The sequence below is a fragment of the Sapajus apella genome, unplaced genomic scaffold, assembly GCF_009761245.1.
Source record: "Sapajus apella isolate SASKATOON/1434 unplaced genomic scaffold, GSC_monkey_1.0 scaffold15, whole genome shotgun sequence".
NCBI classification, from domain to species: domain Eukaryota; kingdom Metazoa; phylum Chordata; class Mammalia; order Primates; family Cebidae; genus Sapajus; species Sapajus apella.
The window spans coordinates 2,608,071-2,630,595 of record NW_022436955.1 but is presented as its reverse complement, the minus strand read 5'-3'; the positions used below and the strand labels follow the sequence as shown (position 1 = coordinate 2,630,595).

The 22,525-nt window shown below is 38.6% G+C and overlaps 1 protein-coding gene and 2 non-coding genes across 9 annotated transcripts in view; all 3 read left to right on the top strand.

The window, feature by feature from the left end:
* The window catches only part of CNOT1 (CCR4-NOT transcription complex subunit 1), a 91,137-nt gene that overhangs the window by 42,945 nt on the left and 25,667 nt on the right, over window positions 1-22,525 (top strand). For 3 of the 7 annotated variants that reach the window (XM_032284064.1, XM_032284068.1, XM_032284065.1), the window contains exons 17-30: window positions 5,818-5,968; window positions 7,493-7,694; window positions 9,071-9,217; window positions 10,514-10,638; window positions 10,885-11,171; window positions 12,663-12,741; window positions 15,048-15,278; window positions 15,592-15,732; window positions 16,882-17,061; window positions 19,448-19,564; window positions 20,170-20,280; window positions 20,692-20,769; window positions 20,943-21,120; window positions 21,956-22,086. In XM_032284064.1, coding sequence (XP_032139955.1) covers window positions 5,818-5,968; window positions 7,493-7,694; window positions 9,071-9,217; window positions 10,514-10,638; window positions 10,885-11,171; window positions 12,663-12,741; window positions 15,048-15,278; window positions 15,592-15,732; window positions 16,882-17,061; window positions 19,448-19,564; window positions 20,170-20,280; window positions 20,692-20,769; window positions 20,943-21,120; window positions 21,956-22,086 — 2,158 coding nt within the window. The remainder of the gene's footprint in view (window positions 1-5,817; window positions 5,969-7,492; window positions 7,695-9,070; window positions 9,218-10,513; window positions 10,639-10,884; window positions 11,172-12,662; window positions 12,742-15,047; window positions 15,279-15,591; window positions 15,733-16,881; window positions 17,062-19,447; window positions 19,565-20,169; window positions 20,281-20,691; window positions 20,770-20,942; window positions 21,121-21,955; window positions 22,087-22,525) is intronic. The other 4 variants (XM_032284071.1, XM_032284067.1, XM_032284069.1 and 1 more) reach the window with 2 other exon arrangements.
* Window positions 6,252-6,387, top strand: LOC116555850. Its single transcript, XR_004270701.1, has one exon. It is a non-coding gene; the product is annotated as a small nucleolar RNA SNORA50 (small nucleolar RNA).
* Window positions 18,160-18,294, top strand: LOC116555849. Its single transcript, XR_004270700.1, has one exon. It is a non-coding gene; the product is annotated as a small nucleolar RNA SNORA46 (small nucleolar RNA).

Here is a 22,525-nt window from a genome sequence, read left to right as displayed (position 1 = left end):
GGGGTTTCACCATGTTGGTCAGGCTGGTCTTGAGCTCCCGACCTCAGGTGGTCCGCCCGCCTTGGCCTACAAAGCGCTTGGATTACAGGCGTGAGCCACCATGCCCGGCTGAGATATTATTCTTGTGCTTCCCTTCAGTTCAGTTATTTTGATCTTGAACAGATTTTCTTAAACCTAATCCTGGGAATCAATAATTAGTTTTTGCTCTGGGAGAGTCTTACATGTGCTTTGGTGCACACCCTTAGCGCTAAGCCTGGCAGTTAACAGCCACCTTAGTCTTTACTTCCAAAGTTTTTCTTTACCGATTTTTAGTTAGCCTGTGGTTTGCTCCAACTATAATAGTCTTCCACCTTAGCCAGGCACAAAGTTTAATACAACTACGTTTAAATGTTTTTTGCAAACACCTCGTGAGGAAAAGGTTTTTGTTTGGGTCAGTTTTTAGGTCAAAGGAAGACAGCCTTGTCATTGTGTTCTCACATTGACTCCTATACAGGTGAAATAATGACAAATTCACTGAGAAAGAGGCTTTGAAGATGTTTTAACCCTGTTTTGACTCACCTCTCAGGCTGCTGGTTTCCATTGTGATTGAGGGCTGTCAGCTTCTAAGCTTTCTGTGGAGCTGGAGATGGGAATAGGGCAAATTAATTATCTAGAAAGCTCTGTAGTCTCTTGAATAAAAATTCCCCAGTTGTGTCTGGGCGTGGTGGATCTTACCTGTAATCCCAGCACTTTGGGAGGCCAAAGCAGGCAGATCGCCTGAGGTCAGGAGTTCAGGACCAGCCTGACCAACATGGAGAAACCCTGTCTCTACTAAAAATACAAAATTACCCAGGTGCGGTGGCAAATGCCTGTAATCCCAGCTACTCTGAAGGCTGAGGCAGGAGAATTGCTTGAACCCGGGAGGCAGCGGTTGTGGTGAGCCAAGATTATTGCACCACTGCACTCCAGCCTAGGCAACAAGAGCAAACCTCCGTCCCCCCAAAAAAATTCCCCTGTTGTTACAAGCCTTTGTTTAATTTCCAAATTTCTGAAAAAGTTGGACACTATTTTCTAGTTGCTTTCATGAAGGGAAGAATATTTGAAAGTCAGTCCATCCCCTGTTGTTTTGTCTTATGAGAATGTATTGTTTTTAAATTTTGAAACATCATAAAATGAAAACATGTAATTCTGCTGTGCAACATACACTGTTAGATGACTGATCTTTTTGAAGCTACCCTTGTCTTCCTCCCTAGCTTTTGGATTTTATAGTTTATTTCCTTGCTTTTTAAAAAATTTGAACAACATTATCACTAAACAAGTAGTTGTTTTAACCAAGGGTGATTTTGCTTCCTCAGTCTTTTGATTTTGTTTCTTTCTTTGCTTATTATTATTATTATTTTTTGAGATGATGTCTTGCTCTCTTGCCTCTGAGTAGGTGGGATTACAGGCGCACACCATCATGCATGCCTTTTTAAAAAAAAAAAATTTTATGGAGATTGGGCTTTACCATGTTGTCCAGGGTGGTCTTGAACTCCTGAGCTCAAGTACTCCTCCTGACTTGGCTTCCCAAAGTGCTGGGATTACAGGTATGAGCCACCACACTAAGCCAACATTAGTTCTTTTTATTGTTTTTTTGAGCAGTCTCGTTCTCTTACCCAGATTAGAGTGCAATGGTGTGATCATGGCTCATTCATGGGCTCAAGCGATCCTCTCACCACTGCATCCTAAAGTGCTGGGATTATAGGCATGAGCCGCCTATACTCAGCGTCTTTTTATTTTTTGCCATGAGGTCTTACCGTGTTGTTGAGCAGCCTGAAGTACAGTTTGTGTTCACAGGCACAATCATAGTTCAGTGCAACCTTGAACTCCTGGCTTCAGTCTTTCTGCATGAGTCTTGTGTGTAGGTGGTCCTGTAGTCGCATGCAACCATGCTTGGCTTGATGATCTTTTTGGTTGTCATAATTAGAAATGTGCCTGTGATACCCAGTACTGGCTAAACGTTCCACAATGCACAAGACTGCTTTGTACGACAAATAATGTCCATTCCAAAGCACTCTTCTCTAATAAGCTCTAAGTGTTCTACAGTTTTAAGTTTTAAAGTTTAGCCTTTTAGATTTATATATTTTAATCCATCCACAGTGGAATATTCTGGAAAGTTAATTGCCTGTTAAAATTGCATAAATTATGTTTTTATTGTAAGTAAGAAGGCAGTTTACCTAACTCCTGGGTTTCAATTAATTTCTTTAATTGATCTATTAGCAGTACTTGTCTTGTTGAAAAAGTTAGTAAGATAATGTATCCAAAGTATATTGAGTCCATACTGATGATAATAAATGCCAGAGAAGGAAAGTCATTTTAATTAATAAATATAGAAGTCATTTTGATGGAATTGTAATCTTTAATGCATGCTAATAGTAATGGGTATATGCTTGAAGAGCTGGATAATTATGTAGTTTCAAAATATCTCCCCACAAATTACGCTGTATTTACAAAGGGGGAAAACAACGTCAGTGAGAAACCTGTCAGATAAAACCATGTTAGTCTATTGATCAAAGTGATCACTAGCTGAAACCTACATCATATGTTTCATAAAATACACTGAGAAGAAAACAATGTAATTTATGTCATAGGATTATAATACCTAATCTGAATTTAGAATACCAGAGAAACTCAGATCAGGGGACATTCTGCAAAACAACTGACTTGTACTCTTTTTTTTTTTTTTTTTTTTTTTTTTTTGAGGCAGAGTCTTGCCCTGTTTCCCAGGATGGAATGCAGCGGTGCAAACTTGGCTCACTGCAGCCTCTGTTTCTTCAGTTCAGGCAATTCTCCTGGCTCAGCCTCGCGAGTAGCTGGGACTATCAGCATGCCCCACCACACCTGGCCAATTTTTTGTATTTTTGGTAGAAATGGGATCTTACCACGTTGGTTAGGCTGCTCTTGAACTCTTGACCTCAAGTGATCCCATCCGCCTCTGCCTCCCACAGCTCTGGGATTACAGTTGTGAGCCACTGCACCTGGCCCTGACTTGTACTTAAAAGAATAAAGTCAAAAACAAAGCAAACAAACCATTAAGTTAAAAAGAAACTGTTCCAAAAAGACCAGTGCCATGGGTTAGGAAAACAGGCTATCCAGCAGTAGATGGTAATTACATCATACTGCATTGAATCCAAAACACCTTCAAATGTGTAAGCCACACCAATATTTTATGTCCAATGCAAAAACAAAAAAAGTAATTCCACCAATTGTAATATATGACACATCACCAGTGAGACACATGGTTTCAGAAATGTTAAAGTAGAAATAAAACAGTGGGCACAAAATATGGTAAATTAAAATGTCACCTTTACTATTTAGGGATAAATTCTTATTTCTGACACAGTTTCAAACCTTAGAAGTGGCAAGAATAGGCTCTTTCTCTAAGACTGGAGTGCTTTTGGTGTGATCATAGCTCACTATAGCCTTGAAGTCCTGGGCTCAGGCACTCCTCCCAGCTCAGCCTCTCAGCTAGTTAGGACTATAGACATGTGCCACCACACCTGGCTGATTTGTAAAATATTTTGTAGAGATAGATGAAGTCTTGCTGTGTTCACAGGCTGATCTTGAAACACCTTTCTCAAGCAGTCCTCCCACCATCACCTCCCTCTCAAATTGCTGGAGTTACAGGCGTAAGCCACTCTTGGTTCTGAGCTATTATGTAGAGTCTTTTTTTTTTTTTTTTTTTTTTTTTTGGAGACGGAGTCTTGCGCTCTTTCGCCCAGGCCGGAGTACAGTGGTTCGATCTTGGCTCACTGCCACCTCTACCTCCTGCGTTCAAGCGATTCTTCTGCGTCAGCCTCCTTGAGTAGCTGGGATTACAGGTGCCTGCCACATGCCTGGCTAATTTTTAAAAATTTTTAATAGAGATGGGTTTCACCATGTTGGCCAGGCTTGTCTTGAACGCCTGACCTCAGGTGATCTGCCTGCCTCAGCCTCCCAAAGTGCTAGGATTATAGGCGTCAGCCACCACGTTTGGCCCATGTAGAGCTTCTAAATACGAAGGATCGCATAGTTGTATGAGGCAATAAAGATTGAGTATCCTTTCTATGAAATGCTTGGGGCCAGAAGTGTTTTGGGTTTAATTTTTTTTTTTAACTGTTTGCATTATACTTACTTCCTTAGTACACACCTCAAATTCAAAAATCCAAACTCCAAAATGTTCAAAAGAGCATTTCCTTTAAACACTGTCATTGAAAAATTTCAGATTTTGGAGTGTTTGGGATTTAGATTTTTGCTTTTGGGATGCTCAACCTGTAATAGCAACCTAAAACAGGAAAATTGGTTTAATTGTCAAGTGAATATTCATCCTACTTGACATTTGTTTTAGAATATCTGTCACTTCTTCATGTGCATGTTAAGGGTAATTACTGTGCATGGTGTTTTTGTCTGTAACTACACGTAGTATGAAATACTAGTATAAAAATTGCTTACCTTTTGCTTTGATATGTCTGGGTTTTGGCATAATTTTTGACAAAGTGGTTGAAGTTATGGAATGTTTCTTGATTTTCCATTGAAATATTTTGGTTGTACTGTGTACAAGTTCTTTTAGGAGGTGCAGATTAGTTTCAAGAGAAAGCAACACTGGGTGTAGTGTCTGACACCTGTAACCCATCACTTTGGGAGGCCGAGGTGGGCACATCACCTGAGGTCAGGACTTTGAGACTAGCCTGGCCAACATGGTGAAACCCCATCTCTACAAAAACATAAAAATTAGCCAGACTGATGGCATGCACCTGTAATCCCATCTACTTGGGAGGCTGAGGCGGGAGAATGTTGAACCTGGGAGGCAGAGGTTGCAGTGAGCCAAGATCGCGCCATTGCGACAGTCTGGGTGACAGAAAAACATTCCATCTCAGAAAAAAGAAAAAAGAAAAAAAAAAAAGCCAGTACTCAGAAAATTCTAATGATGACAGATGCAGAGGGATGGGATATGGCAGAAATTTAGCCACATGTTCCATCAAATTTTCTGTCTCTTTTCTTCTTATCTGTTACCCAGGCCAAAGTGCTGCGGTACAGTCATAGCTTATTGCAGCCTTGAACTCCTGGGTTCCAGTGATCCTCCTTCCTCATTCTCCCAAGTAGCTGGGACTATAGGCATATGCCATGGCCCCTGATTAACTTTTTTTTTTTTTTGGGAGAAGGAGTCTTGCTTTGTCACCCAGGCTGGAGTACAGTGGTGCAATCTTGGCTTACTGCATCCTCTACCTCCCGGGTTCACATGATTCTCCTGCCTCAGCCTCCTGAGTAGCTGGGACTACATGCGTGCACCACCATGCCCGGCTAATTTTTGTATTTTTAGTAGAGATGGGGTTTCACCATGTTAGCCAGGCTGGTCTTGAATGCCTGACATCAGGCAGTCTGCGTGCCTCAGCCTTCCAAAGTGCTGGGATTACAGATGTGAGCCACCACATCTGGTCTCAACTTTTTAATACTTACTGTGAAGATGAAGCCTTGCGATTTTGCCCAGGTTGGCCTTAAACTCCTGGCTCAAGCAGTTCTCCTGCCTCAGCCTCTTAAAGCAATGGGACTGCAGTCATGACCCAGTGTGCCCAAACCCAGCAAAGTTTCTTTTTTAGAAAATCAGATTCATACTCATAAGGCTGAGGCAGGAGAATTGCTTGAATCCAGGGGGCAGAGGTTGCAGTCAGCTGAGATTGCGCCACTGCACTCCATCCTAAGCGAAAGAGTGAGATTTCGTCTAAAAAAAAAATTGAAAAAGAGTAAAAATCTTTTTGGTTTACTTAGATGTTCCGGGGAATAGGAAAACTGATATTTTTCACCTTTTCCCCTCTACTTTAGGAGTGTTTCTCAGGAGTTATCGGAAACTATCCTTACCATGGTAGCCAATTGCAGTAATGTTATGAATAAGGCCAGACAACCACCACCTGGAGTTATGCCAAAAGGACGTCCTCCTAGTGCTAGCAGCTTAGATGCCATTTCTCCTGTTCAGGTAAATGACTTCTACATTTGATACATGTTCATTTGCCATAGACTTGGAGTAGAATAAGCTTCTATGTCACTAGTAAATTGTCTGAATTTATTACATCTTAGATAACTGCATGTCTAGCATCCACTTATTTTAAAGGAGATCTGTAAATAGGCATTATAGTTAAGAATAGATTTTTAATCATCAAATAGAATGTGACTCTAAGAGGAAATATACAAACCAACTTATTTAGGTAAATGAAAAGGGTTTGTTTTTAAAATATGAATTACATAGACTCTTGAGACGTAAGCACTGCCTTTGAACCTGATGTGTCTTGTTTGTAGCTTCACGGGCCAAGCAACAGTGCTAGAGCATAACGACTTGTTATAACTGGGGCTCTTCAGCTCTCAACTGAACTGCTCTTTTAAAAACAAGGTACATTTAAGTTACTCCCTGACATCAACCACCCCTTTCTCTCTGGGAGCAACATATTGGCTTCTGTTTTCAGATGCATTGAATGGCAGATTTGGGTTTTAAGGAAAGAAAGAGGCACTTAGTGATTCAGTGACTACCTTATAAAAGGCATTTGCTTTCATTTTCTGTAGCGATGAAGGTATGAAGTAGTGCCACAAACTTAAGCCTGGAAGTGCAGTTATTAGATATTTTTAAAATATATATTTTGGTAACTAGCATACCTTGTTTTTGTTTTCAAAATTGGAGCTGATCTTCCCCCACTTCCAAAATCCCCGAATTTTGACTAAGTTTATTTTGACTGGGAGATTTGTTTCTAATTTCTGATACTTCTATTTATGTTTAAACTTACTTAAATTTAGCTTGAGAGGTTGTTTTAAAGTGGCTTATTGGACACTGTGAGGATTTACTAACATATTAACTGTCCCATGTCACTACTAAATGTTTAGTGGTACATTTACAAGGCAGTTCATCTTAAGTGTCATTCATTGGGTTTTGTAGCCCTTTTTGTGGCTCTGTTATAGGTTGAGCATCCTTAATCTGTAAATCCAAAATGCTCCAAAATCTGAAACTTTTGGAGCACTGACATTACACACCACAGGTAGAAAATTACATACCTCATCTGATGTTACGTGTTGAGTCAAAACAGTCATAATTTTGTTTCATGCACAAAATTCTTAAAAATATTGCATAAGATTACATTCTGGTTATGTGTATAAAGGTATATGTGAAACACATGAATTTCATGTTTTGAATCCCATGATGGGATTGTTATGCCTGGTTATGTATATGTAAATATTCCAAAATCCAAAACTGAAAACTTTTCTGGTCTCAAGTATTTTCGATAAGGGATACTCAATCTGTATTTTGTCAAAGGCAAACTCTAAACCTAGTCCATATATGACATAGTAAGAAAAGTGACTGACACACTTGGTAACTGGAATTTAAGTATCATGATTGAGCGGGTGTTAGAATTTGCTATTTAAGAGTATGAAGAGCTGCTGTTAAAGATTGCTTTACCTGTGTCTGCCTTTCCTCGGCGTATGTTTAATACATTTTTATAATGTTTTTCTTTAGATTGACCCTCTTGCTGGAATGACATCTCTTAGTATAGGTGGTTCAGCTGCCCCTCACACCCAGAGTATGCAGGGTTTTCCTCCAAATTTGGGTTCTGCATTCAGTACCCCTCAGTCACCAGCAAAAGCATTTCCACCCCTTTCAACCCCCAATCAGACCACTGCATTCAGTGGTATTGGAGGACTTTCATCACAGCTTCCAGGTAAGGGGGAGGCAAATGAGAGCATGGATTATTCATAAGTTTCAGCATTCCTTAGTGTTTGGTAAAGGGTTTGGAAAGCTGCTTAAATGAAAATGTGAAGCCTGCTTTACTATCCAAAGTTGTAAAAAGAAAAACATATTATCATATTCAATTCAGTCTAATTGGAGTAAAGAAGTAGGGTATTTGTAGTTGTAAAGTTAGTTGAATTATTTAGTAAGGATATTATATTAACCAATGATAGTATAAACAGTAACTTGTGTTAATCACATTCTAAAGGGCTTAGATCAAGAACTCATAGCTTTACGAATTCAACTTGGTATGATAAAGGTAGAAACTATTGTACATGTCAGGTTCAGGCATATGTTCTGCCTGCCTTATTGTGTTTCACCAACCTTGAAAATGATAGGACATCTCTAAAACATTTTCAGGTTTTTTTGTTTGCTTGTTTTTTGAGACAGGGTTTTGCTCTTGTTGCCCAGGCTGGAGTGCAGTTGGGCTGTTTCAGCTCACTGCAACCTCTGCCTCCCAGGATCAAGTGACTCTCCTGTCTCAGCCTCCCAAGTAGCTGGGATTACAGTTGCTCACCACCACGTCTTGCTAAGTTTTTGTATTTTTAGTAGAGACTGGGGTTCACCGTATTGGCCAGGCTGGTCTTGAACTCCTGACCTCAGGTGATCACCCATCTCAGCCTCCTAAAGTGCTGGGATTACTGGCATGTAAGTACATTGAAAGAAAAGCTACATTGTTGTTGTTGTTGTTGTTTGTACCTACATCTTAGCCTCCTTTACCTTTTATGTTGACACCGTAAGTTCAGGTACTAAAACCTAAGGACTTCAGTGTTGTCATGACTCTAATCTAGTTAACATTGCTACTGTATAGTTCTAGCTTTGAAGATTGGTTCATTTAAATAAAGGTTAATGAACTTACTAAGGCCTTCCTAACGAAGCTCTAATTATTTTAAGATTCCATTTGTCAGAGTTGAGAGGAATGAAGAAATCTTGAGACTCATGATAATTAGAAGATAGTACCATGAAATTATCTGATTGGAATCATTGAGAAAAGCCAGCCAGCTCCTTATTTTAACTACCTTGGGTATGGGAGTGTGTGCCTTGAAAATGTATACATTAATTTTTTGCACATTATCAAGAATATAAATATTTCCAGATGCTGAAGAATTTTGGGATTATCCATTACTACCTAGTTGACAGGCTCTGTAAAACTGAATAGATGTAATAAGAGAATTAACAAAGATTCTGACTTTTGAAATAAGAGTTACTATGACTTCATTTTAAAAGTCAGTCTTATTAATATGAGATGTGAATAAAATCAAGAATATGAATAATGATAGGATTTCTGGCTGCCTTCGTTTTCTCTAGTAGGTGGTCTTGGCACAGGCAGCCTGACTGGTATAGGAACTGGTGCTCTTGGACTCCCTGCAGTGAATAACGACCCTTTTGTACAGAGGAAACTGGGCACCTCTGGATTGAACCAGTCTACATTCCAGCAGAGTAAGATGAAACCTTGTAAGTCGTAGTGTTGTCTGTGATTGTGAAGTGTGACTGATATAAACTAAAAATGTTTAGTTGTATGTCTCATTTGTGTTAGTATGGCCATATGTTGATGTGCCTCCTATAGCAGTGGGAATAAATTAACAAATTTGAATTATTAAAATAAAAGTTAGAGGTATCCCTCCACTGTTGCTGTGGATTCCTAGAAAAAAGTCATGGTTAGTAAGAGGCTGCAAGGCCGGGTGCGGTGGCTCAAGCCTGTAATCCCAGCACTTTGGGAGGCCGAGGCGGGTGGATCACGAGGTCAAGAGATCGAGACCATCCTGGTCAACACGGTGAAACCCCGTCTCTACTAAAAAAAAATACAAAAAATTAGCTGGGCATGGTGGCACGTGCCTGTAATCCCAGCTACTCAGGAGGCTGAGGCAGGAGAATTGCCTGAACCCAGGAGGTGGAGGTTGCGGTGAGCCGAGATCGCGACATTGCACTCCAGCCTGGGTAACAAGAGTGAAACTCTGTCTCAAAAAAAAAAAAAAAAAAAAAAAAAAGTAAGAGGCTGCATCCTGAGAATGTTTATCCTAAAAGTAAGAAGTGGGTATGATAAAGAGAAATTCATGTGTTGTAGGTATACACATGTAACTCTTGTACTTAACCTAAAAGTTTGTTGGTTTTCTTTTTTTTAAAGCAAGTCAGGAATGGCAAGAAAAACTTCGGAGTTCTGTTTCCAATTTTTGTTTCACCTCCTTAGTAATTTTTTTTCCTAACTAAACTCATAGAAGTCATCTTTATAAATCCATAGGTATAACAGACCTAAGTCCTTGTCATTGGGACTGCATGGTCATAATACGAGGTTTGAAAGTATTCCAGCTGACTTGATAATGTTAGTATGAAAGACTTGTCTGAATGTTACGTTTTGTAGCATGCTTTGTGTTCACATCAGTCTCATGCACATGCATGATAATTCTTACATGTTAAATGTGATTTTTATCATAAAGTGATAAAGACTTGTTAACCTCTAATGAGGTTGTATTAAGGGTAAGTGCATTATGAGTTTGAACCAAGTTAACTTTTGTATTATAGTAAGTCCTGATGAAGATAATACTAACATAGAATTATAGAAGGCACTTTGTTAAAGATCTTTTATGTCTACCCTAGAACACATTAATACTGAAACTCAACCACTTAATACTTTTCCAGTTTTTAAAAATTTTTCTTAAAGTTAGAACTACAGTAGTCTCTGGCTTCTCTGTGTTTTATGGGGAAGTAGAGGAAGGGCTTAAATGCTCACTAATTGCTTTTTGTTTCCAACAGCGGACTTGTCTCAGGTGTGGCCAGAAGCAAACCAGCACTTTAGTAAAGAGATAGATGATGAAGCAAACAGCTATTTCCAGCGAATATATAATCATCCACCACATCCAACCATGTCTGTCGATGAGGTGAGTGTCTAGGATGATCTAAATATTTATTGTTTAGACCAGACTCAAATAAACACCCTTTTCAGTTTTTTTCGAAATCCAGCTTAAAGTGTTCTGATGTAGCTGTGTATGTTTTGAAACTTTAATATTTGTCTCAAGCTCGTTTGATAAATATTCTACTTAACAGTCTTTCGTCAAGCATATTTGAGAAAGGCTCTTAGTAAGTGTTTCCTTTATGTGTGCATGATTTTTGTCTTGCTTTTCCAGGTATTAGAAATGCTGCAGAGATTTAAAGACTCTACTATAAAGAGAGAACGAGAAGTATTTAACTGTATGCTAAGGAACTTGTTTGAAGAATATCGGTTTTTTCCCCAGTATCCTGATAAAGAGTTACATATAACAGCCTGCCTGTTTGGTGGTATAATTGAAAAAGGACTAGTTACTTACATGGCACTAGGTCTGGCCCTACGATATGTTCTTGAAGCCTTACGCAAGCCTTTTGGATCCAAAATGTATTATTTCGGGATTGCTGCACTAGATAGATTTAAAAACAGGTAAGTGGATGTGTTTCCTGTGAAGAGTCTCTTCCCTCTTCCCTGACCATGCATACAGGGTCTTAACTCTGTCACCTAGGCTGGAGTGCAGTGACGTCATCTCAGCTCACTGCAGCCTTGACCTCCTGGGCTCAAGTGATCCACCCACTTCAGCCTCCTAAGTAGGCGGGACCGTAGGTGCATGCCACCATGCTCAGCCTTTTATATTTTCTGTACAGAGTTTCACCATGTTGCTCAGTTTCTCCCACCTCAGCCTCCAAAAGTGCTAGGATTATAGGTGTGAGCCACTGTGCCTGGCCTGAAGCTTCTCACTCTTTTTTCTCTCTCTCTCTCTCTTTTTTTTTTTTTTTTTTTTGGAGACAGAGTCTTGGTGTCTCGCCCAAGCTGGAGTGCAGTGGCGTTATCTGGGCTCATTGCAACCTCCACCTCCTGATTGTAAGCAATCCTCCTGCCTCAGCCTCCTGAGTAGCTGGGATTACAGGCATGCACCACTGCACCTGGCTACTTTTTGTATTTTTAGTAGAGATGGGGTTTCACCATGTTGGCCAGGCTAGTCTTGAACTCCTGACCTCCAGTGATCCACCTGCCTCAGCCTCCCAGAGTGCTGGGATTACAGGTGTAAGCCACCAGCCTGACCAAAGCCTCTCTTTTTTAATATAAGTAGGAAAACTAAAGTAGAAAGCTTCTCTTTTTTAATATTGGTAGCAAAACTAAAATGAGAACAGATTTTTTGATTGGTTATTTATTGAGATATACTTTGTACAGTAGAAGTTTTCCCTTTTAGGCGTATAGTTCTTTGAATTTTGACATTTATACAGTTGTGTAACTACTACCGCAGTCAAGATAGAATATTTTTGAATCCCTGGCCTCAAGTGATCTTTCTGCCCCAGCCTCCCAAAATGATGGGATTATAGGCATAAACCACCATGCTTGGCTGATGCAGAATATTTTCATCATCGCTTAAGAAGTTTCCTTGTTCCCCTTTGTAGTTAGTCTCCTTCCTGACTTCCAATCTTTGATAATCTCTATAAAGTTTTTCCAGAATGTTTTTTAAACGGAGTCATACAAATATGTAGTTTTTTGAAACTTATGTTACTTCATGTTTCAGTAGTCTTTTTTTTTTTTTTTTTAATAGCTGCGTAGTAGTCTATGGGTTGATTACAAATTATTTTTCCATTCATCTGTTGATGAAAATATGTGTTGTTTCCAGATATCAATGACTCATTTTAATCTACTGTTAAGTAAAATAGAACCTTTAAAAATCAAAGGTAGTGTATTTTCTCATGTAAATCAGGTGAAAATCATAAGTATTTTCTCCCTCTACTTCTGTTTTCTTTCCTTTGACATTTTCTTCAAATAAGTCATTCAAACGACTTTTTCTTCAAATAAGATGGAGAAAATGACCTAGATTAGCATTTGGACAGAAACTTTTTGTTAGTAGTGCTGCTTCTGTTCTGACATGAAATGATGGCAGAATGATTTTATTGGCAGATTGAAGGACTATCCCCAGTATTGTCAGCACTTGGCTTCTATCAGTCACTTTATGCAATTTCCACATCATTTACAGGAGGTAAGTGCCCTCTTTACCTAAAATGCAGATAGCTATGTAGTATTTGGAGAGTTTAATATTTTGGTTTTTTTTTTTCTCCAGACTTGATAGTAATAGCATTAAGATATCTTAGTAATTGGCATGATATAGGTTTACATATTAGTTGTCGTTGCTCATTTTGTGGCTTTATAAGAGAATATTAAAAAATGTCATTCTTGGATTATCTTTTCTAAGTAGCAGGCTTACTTGATTAATCAAAAAAATTTTTTTTTTTTTTTTTTGGAGACGGAGTTTCGCTCTTGTTACCCAGGCTGGAGTGCAATGGCACGATCTCGGCTCACCGCAACCTCCGCCTCCTGGGTTCAAGTAATTCTCCTGCCTCAGTGTCCTGAGTAGCTGGGACTACAGGCACATGCCACCATGCCCAGCTAATTTTTTGTAGTTTTTTAGTAGAGACGGGGTTTCACCATGTTGACCAGGATGGTCTCGATCTCTGGACCTCGTGATCCACCCGCCTCGGCCTCCCAAAGTGCTGGGATTACAGGCTTGAGCCACCGCGCCCGGCCTAATCAAAAACTTTTTACTAATTCTTTCAACCTGATAATCCAGTTGAAGAATAAACACTTTTACCAATACTAAGAGAATCTTTATCTTAAAGTATAGAAACCCTGCCTGATTCTAAAAGGGAATTGGAGTGGGAATCTGGTATATAAAAATGTAAAACTTTTCTGAGTTAATATGCGCCAAAGCTATTACATGTAAGACTTAGCCCATGTTTGTTAAAAATACAGGCTTCTTACTACCTCCTTAGATTCCTTTGAGGTGCTTTTTTTGAGATGGAATCTTGCTCTGTCGCCCGTGCTGGAGTGAGGCAATCTCAGCTCACTGCAGCATCTTCCTCCCAGGTTTAACCGATTCTCCCCCCTCAGCCTCCTAAATAGCTGGGATTACAGGCACCTGCCATCATGCCCAGGTAGTTTTTGTAATTTTGCAGAGACAGGATTTCACCATGTTATATTGGCCAGGCTGGTCTTGAACTTGTGATCTGCCTATCTCCGCTTCCCAAAGTTCTGGGATTACAGGTGTAAGCCTCCTGAGATGCTTATTTAAAAGGAGTCAGTCCTCTGGAAAACAGATGTAGGGAATATACATTTTAAACCATTTTGTATGATTGTTATTGAGATTTGAGAACCATTGTTTTAGTGACTGATTTTGGGTTAACTGGTAAGCATTAGTTATACTTGTGTCTTGGTTTTGATCAACATCAGTTTACAAATAACAGGAATGTTGGTTAATTATTTTTAACATGCAGTAGAGAAATAACTTTAGAAGATCACGAGGCACGAGGAAGCTCAGAATTTGAACCTATTTGATATTCTGTATTTTAATTTAGTTCAATGCTTTCTACTTCATCCTTCTGGGTTTATTAGGAGGGCAGAGTTCTTGTAATGACTTAACCTCTGGGAATGTGGAGTATATTCATTCAAGTGAGTGGACTGAGAGAAATTTAGAGACAGGAATATGGAGCCTGAAAGACTCAGAACACGTGAGGTGGCAGGAGAGTGATCACTCAACACTAGTCCCTAGCACCAGAGAGAGAGAGATCATTACTTTCTGTACTTTGTCAACATAAAGGGCTATTGTTCAGAGACTTTCTTTTTTACTTTAGAAATGTCCCTCTAAAAATAAAACTATTGTATACATAATTGGTAGATTAGGTAAGGATTGTTGAAATAAGTTGAGGATCCTTATGTCAGCCCTCTAAATTGTGTGGGGATAGGAGGGAGTTTTATTATAAGTCTGTAAGATGGAAGGGAAAACCTGCCCTAAAAACAACACTCATTATTGGTGTTGCTTATCCTTTAGTTGGCTTGCCTATATAGAGTGAGTTATTTTTTTTTTTGTAATAACAGCCTTATTGAGATAATAATTCATACTACCATGGTGTTTGTATTGTTTTTTAAGGCCTTTGGTTTCTCATTGCTGTCTAATTAGAAAAGAGATGAGTTTACTATATAAGTTATTAAGACTTTTAAGGTTTGCATTTTTAAGGAGTTTAAAGACATTTATATACATATATCTGGGTCTGCCTCTAGAAGTTGTTTTGCTGTAGTTCTGTCATAAATACCTTAACTTACTTAGATTTTTATCTCTGAAGGAGATTCATGAAATCTACTTATGTATTAGTGCCAGGATATGGGGCAGAGGATGGGAGCTAGATGAACCAAAAGTATACTCAAATGGTTTTTACTGTCTCAGAAAAGAGGGACATATAATCCAGGCTTAGCATTTAAGGATAACTCTTTTTCCTGTCCCTACCCCTTTAGTATATCGAGTATGGACAGCAGTCGAGAGATCCTCCTGTGAAAATGCAAGGCTCTATTACAACCCCTGGAAGTATTGCGCTGGCGCAGGCCCAGGCTCAGGCCCAGGTTCCAGCAAAAGCTCCTCTTGCTGGTCAGGTTAGCACTATGGTAACCACCTCAACAACCACTACTGTTGCTAAAACCGTTACGGTAACCAGGCCAACTGGAGTCAGCTTTAAGAAAGATGTGCCAGTAAGTAGATTTATCTTTTTTCTCTTCCAGGATTTGTGATTATATTGTAATAAATCAGTAGTGAGCATGTATTAGAATTTTATCATAACACATGCCTACTAAACAAGATATTAAAGACTGACATTTCTTCCTTTTTATCTCCCATCCTTATGTTTCCCAGAGGCAAACATATTAATAGCTCACTGTTCTTCCCCACATTTCTGATACACAATCATACCATGTGTATTTTTTAATACTAAATTTGTGTACATTATTGGATTTTTTTCAAGGAAGCATTTCAACTTATTTGCTTTATGTACTTTATTTTTTTTAGCCTTCTATCAATACTACAAATATAGATACATTGCTTGTGGCCACAGATCAAACTGAGAGAATTGTGGAGCCCCCGGAAAATATCCAGGAGAAAATTGCTTTTATTTTCAATAATCTCTCACAGTCAAATATGACACAAAAGGTGAGCATGCTGTCATAGTTTATAAATGACTTCTCTTTTTTTTAATGGACAAATGGATATATTGCTGACCCTTTTAAATACTTTAAAGGTAGAGGTAATAAAATCAAAGCAAAGGGAATGTGTATATTCAACTAGTGGTTTTGTTAGACATTAGTACCAGTTTTTAAGGTTTAGTTTTGCAGTGATTTATAGGCTTCTTGAAATAAGCTTAATGTTCTCATGGTGTTAGAAAGTTTCATTTGTACTAGTCATTAGTCATAACTCAATTTCTCCCAATGACTATTGAGAGTATTTATTACAACCAAATAACTGAGGCAGACATTGTGAAAAGCATAAAGATTGCTACTTGCCTCCTCAGATTATATGGTAAAAGAGTATAGTTGACCCTTGAGCAACATGGGAGGTTATTTTTGTCAATCCTTTATGTAGCCAAATCCTGGCATAACTTTTTACTCCCCCAGAACTTAACTATTAGCAGCCTACTGTTGAACACAAATAGTTGAGTAACACCTATCTTATATGCCTGTAATACTATATTCTTAGAATAAAATAAGCTAGAAAAAAATATGAAGAAAATTATTAGGAAGAAAAATATATTTACTGTTAAGTAGAAATGGATCATCATATAGATCTTTATCTTCATGTTTGATAATTTGAGGAGGAGAAGAGGAACTCTTGTTGTCTCTGAGGTAGCAGAGGTATAAATAGAAGAAAATCGGCATTTAATTTGACCCTTTGTAGTTCATATCCTTGTTCAAGGGTCAACTGTACTTGGAAACGCCAGAGTTAGCCAAGGATTCCTAGAGATGGAAATTTAGGAAAACATAGTTCTGGAACCATCTTTGGTTACACTGTAGATCTTTTAATGGCTGCTTGTAGATTAGTAATTTACATGGATGAGGGATTGCACATGTTTTGTAATTTTACAGCTGAAAATGACCATAGATGTTTCAGTGCCAATCACCTACAGGTTGAGTTCTGATTGACTGTGGAATTGAGCCTACCCTTCTTTGTAGCGTCTATGTGGTGTGAAGGATAGTCGTGCTTTAGCATATTAGTTCTGCGAAGAGCCAGGTGCTGTATAGTATGGTTCATAGAAACCAAATCTTATTTTAATTCTGTGCTTCCCATGTCATATTGACCGGCTAGGTTGAAGAGCTAAAGGAAACTGTGAAAGAAGAATTTATGCCATGGGTTTCACAGTATCTGGTTATGAAGAGAGTCAGTATTGAGCCAAACTTTCATAGCCTGTATTCAAACTTCCTTGACACACTGAAGAATCCTGAATTTAACAAGATGGTTCTGAATGAGACCTATAGAAACATTAAAGTAAGAGTTGTTTCTTATATTTTTTTAAATTATTATTTCAAATTTGGAAATGGCTGATTATATAGGTAGGATTTTTGCTATTTTCCCTTGTATGTTATCAATATTAGGTACCTGTGGAAATTGCTCTAGATTTTCTTTCTTACATTGGAACTAAATTTTATGAAGAATTTAAATTTATGGGCATGCCCAGTGCATTTTCTTTGAAAGTAACCACTATTATGAATTGTTTTTGTCATGCCATGTATGATTTTAGAACTTTGCCATTGTTATGCATAAACAGCATAATATTGCTGAGCATATTCTGTATGGTGTCACCCTCTACATCATTTTCACTTGCTTTTTTTTTTCTACCCTGGATATTATTCATGATAATGCTCTTTGCTGTAGTCCCCAGGTTTTTTCTTTCTTTTTTTTCTTGAGACTTGGGTCTCGCTATGTTTCCTAGGTTGGAGTTCAGTGGTGTGATCTCTGCTCACTGCAGACTCTGCCTCCCAGGTTCAAGCAATTCTTCCACCTCAGCCTCCAAGAGGCTGGGATTACAGGCGTACCCCCATGCCCAGCTAATTTTTTTATTTTTAGTAGAGAGATTTTTTTTCCCCCCCAACCATATTGGCCAGGCAGGTCCTGAACTCCTGACCTTAGGTGATCTACTGTCCTGGGCCTCCTTTATTAGTGTTGGGGTTTACAGCCATGAGTCACCACCGCCACCCTCGCCTCCCTCCCCCCTCTCCTCTTTTTTAAAAAATAGAAAACACAGTCTGACAGAAAACCATTGTATGGATTTGTATTGCTAGTGCGCATTTGAGTGGTTAATCACTTCAGCTATTATAAACAATACTGTCCTGGATGTTTTTGTTTGTATCTTGTGATATTCAAGTGCCAGATACCTTTAGACTCTAAATCTGTTTGTGGAATAGCTGTTGTCTAGGATTCTGTGCAGTTTAAGGGCAAGCTCTACTGAGCTGAGGCTTATTCAACAAAATTCAAGTGTTGTACTTTCTAAACCATCACATATTTCTTAGGAGGAAAACATTCCAGAATCAGCATATAGCTATGGTCATTCTTTGCTCAATAACTTGGGATATTGGCTAAGAAACCAGCACTATATTTAAACCTGTGGATGGGAATATTCCCCATTCTTGGTTACGCTGTAGTGCAAAAGAATTCCTGGCTCTCTGTTGCACAGCTGACTTGTGCCATTCTGCTGTTGCTGTATGGAGTTAAGGAACATGACTCTATTTAGTTTTTGTTATCTGATAGCAAGGGTGGTTGGAATACATAAAAGTTTCCACGTACCTGCGACAAAGTTTCAAGATCTCATTTTTTTAAACCAAAGTTTAAATATAGCCATAAATCAAGAGGTACCATACAGAAGATGGGTATATACATATGTGCTTACCTGCAGCCAAAACACTCTCCTATGATAATTCTGTCCCCCTTAGAAAAACAATAATGGGGGCCAGTGGCTCACGCCTGTAATCCCAGCACTTTGGGAGGCTGAGGCAGGCAGATCCCGTGAGGTCGGGAGTTTGAGACCAGCCTGACCAATATGGAGAAACATCGTCTCTACTAAAAATACAAAATTAGCTGAGCATGGTGGTGCATGCCTACAATCCCAGCTACTCGGGAGGCTGAGGCAGGAGAATCGCTTGAACCCGCGAGGTGGAGGTTTCAGTGGGCCGAGATTGTGCCATTGTACTCCAGCTTGGGCAACAAGAGCGAAACTCTGTCTCCAAAAAACAAAACAAAACAAAACAAAAAAAAACAAAGAATAAACAGAAAAACAATAACCGAAGAATCAGTTAAATGGTTTTGTTTGTTTTGTTTTTTAGAAATTTGAAAAGGAACATATAGACAGTATTATACTATATCTCAGAAAGTTAGTTGGTTGCAGAAATTTGTTAATGACCTGGATATACTGAAAATGGCAATAGGAGGATGATTTGATTACATTCCTTTGTATGCCTACTGCCTTTAAATACTTAACAAGTCTGGCTGTCATCCTCATTTAAATTGAATTGTGCGCTGCAAAATAGCTTTGCAGTTAGGTCTTTGCTTTAAATCTAGCTAAGGTTTTCAGAGTTGAAAATACTTTCCTATGGGAGGATACCTGACACTTTTAACTTTGTGTTCTTTTTGAATTTTGTACAAGGTGTTTGCATTACCTATTTTGAAAAAATAAAATGTAAAGACTTGTTAAATGTAAAAATGGCACTGTTGAATGATGAACACAACAAAATGATAATGATATACAGAGTAATTCTCCTTTGGGGCATGTTCTTAGAAATGATGACTTGTCTTTAGCATAATGGAATTCTCAAATACTTAGTTGAATTCTTATTCATAAGCTCATTCTCATATCTTTCTTAATCTTATACTATTTCAGGTGCTCCTGACTTCTGATAAAGCTGCAGCCAATTTCTCAGATCGTTCTTTGCTGAAGAACTTGGGACATTGGCTAGGAATGATCACATTAGCTAAAAATAAACCCATCTTACACACTGTAAGTTTCAGCTAAATGTTTGTGTAAAAATTGAAAATCTTCATACAGCACATTATAATTACAAGTCTTGACTGTTTGGAGCTATTTAATGTATTTAATGATTATTGTGGTTTTTTTTTTTTTGGGGGGGGGGAGGGGACGGAGTTTTGCTCTTGTTACCCAGGCTGGCGTGCAATGGCGCGATCTCGGCTCACCGCAACCTCCGCCTCCTGGGTTCAGGCAATTCTCCTGCCTCAGCCTCCTGAGTAGCTGGGATTACAGGCACGTGCCACCATGCCCAGCTAATTTTTTGTGTTTTTAGTAGAGGCGGGGTTTCACTGTGTTGACTAGGATGGTCTCGATCTCTTGACCTCGTGATCCACCCGCCTCAGCCTCCCAAAGTGCTGGGATTACAGGCTTGAGCCACTGCGCCCGGCCTGATTACTGTGGTTTTATTAGATTTTGGCTCAAGTTTTGAATTGTCGCCCCTTTTTGTAAGGCAAGGACTAGACGTTATTTTGATTGCCGTTTTGGGGATGAGCTTGGCAGAATACTTTACTTCGGTTACATTATAATGGTTTCTGGGAGTATATTCCCAGCTTTTGAAAGTATTTTTCTTACTCTAGGACTTGGATGTGAAATCATTGCTGCTAGAGGCTTATGTTAAAGGACAACAAGAATTGCTCTATGTAGTGCCCTTTGTTGCCAAAGTCTTAGAGTCTAGCATTCGTAGTGTGGTGAGTAGATTCTAATATTTTATTCATGGCTAATTTCTAAGCATTGTTTTGTTTTAGCACTAGGTCAGGAGATTATATCCTTAGTTCTTGTGAGGTAAAGCTAGTTAAGTCTGTTTTCCTATAATTATGGCACTTGGATTTCCAATTTGAGAGGCTGGGTGAAATAGGAAAGATTGTAATGGTTGGCTTTGGGGTTTTTTTTTGTTTTGTTTTTGAAATGTGATATAGGTGAGAAGGCTAGGGGTTTTCTTCTGGCTACACAAGTATAAGTGTTTATTTTTGGTTATTTTTAAATTCTTGTTTTTTGTTTCTTTTATTCCCCCTACCCCTTTATGTTGTGTTGAATTGTTTTAAATAATCTAAATTAAAGGACACCTTTTGGGCCAACTTAACATAATAGCTTTTCTTTAGGTTTTTAGGCCACCAAACCCTTGGACAATGGCAATTATGAATGTATTAGCTGAGCTACATCAGGAGCATGACTTAAAGGTAATTTACTGCTTCCTTGTCCTCTGGAACATTCTTTGTCTTCACATTATTGAAACTTATAGTGAAGGCGTCGTATTTTGGGGGAAGTATTATAATAACTGCAAGTAGAGTAAATTATGAATAAAACTTAAATTTTGTTTTAAAAATTCTAATCCAATTCTTGAACTATGCAGTTAAACTTGAAGTTTGAAATTGAGGTCCTCTGCAAAAACCTTGCATTAGACATAAATGAGCTAAAGCCTGGAAACCTCCTAAAGGATAAAGATCGCCTGAAGAATTTAGATGAGCAACTTTCTGCTCCAAAGAAAGATGTGAAGCAGCCAGAAGAACTCCCTCCTATCACAACCACAAGTAAGTGTGCTAATTAGTCAAGGAAGGCTTCTGTTAGCCAGGATATTCTCTTAAATGGTACATGTCCACGTATATAGCAAACTGTAATTTCTCACATAATGTAGTGGTGAAACTTTGTATACTTTTTGGCGAGCCTTCTAATTATTAAGCAAAAGTAATAACTAGGCCTTGTGTTACCTTCTTAGATTCCATCCTGGCAGTTCATGCATAATATTAACTAAATGAGATTTAATCAGTTGCTTCTCATCTCTTGTTGAAGAGGAGGCTAGATCAGATTATCTCCTTTGTTGTGTGAAGTCCCAGAAATAACTGCATATGATGATGGTCTGTTAATCACTTAAATCTGGGGATGGCCAGAGCTGCTTGATTTGCCAAGGGAATGGACTATTTTATCTACAGGAAAAAGATGGGAGAAGGGTACAGGACAGTTGATTGATTGGGAGTTGTGGTTACAATAAACTGAGCTTTTCTTTCTTTCTCAATTCACAGCAGCTCAGAATCCCCACATAAACCAAGGAACAGGCTAGGTTGAAAACAGACATCTGTAATATAGATTAAGTTTGTGGGACTTGGCCCTGATATTGTGGCATGGCTGCTCAGTTGGTTTCTGTTGTGTGGGACACTGCCACTGACATAGTTTTACATGCTTCGTATCTATCTCTGTTATAATAATAATTTCCCTTCCAGGGAGGGAGAAATAGTCCTGCTACATCCTCCCCTCATCCCCAATTTAATTAGTTTAATTAGATAATGAGCACTTAGTAATATTAAGCTAATTTTATAGTAAAGTCAATAAATGTACTTTTTAAATCTCTTTTTATTACTTTACATTTAGCAACTTCAACTACACCAGCTACCAACACCACTTGTACAGCCACGGTTCCACCACAGCCACAGTACAGTTACCATGACATCAATGTCTATTCCCTTGCGGGCCTGGCACCCCACATAACTCTAAATCCAACAGTAAGTAAACACTCCTCCATTCTCCCAGCTTCTAGTTTGTGATAAGGTAAACTTTGGTCACCTTTTCTTCAGCTCTTTGCCTTTTCCTCTGGATTCCTAGATTGTAGAGTTTGTCAGAGAGGATGGAGATCTAGAACTGCTGTGTAGTTCGGTTGGGATTTTTTTTCTTCCCTTAAAAAGTAGAGTGACCAGATGTAGGTTATATTGGTTCCTCATATTCAAACCCATGATACTAAAATTTAGCTGAATATAATCACACTCTTTAGGAATTCCTTACACAGAGTAAAAGATGTTTAATGTATATACCATAGCTTTTTGCTTTTTATTTTCTTTATCATGTCACTTTAGCCTTCTACAATAAACCATTTCTTCCAGCCAAAGGCTGGAAATAAGCTGATTGTGCCTGTGTATAAAATTTCTAGGCTATGATCTTGAAGTA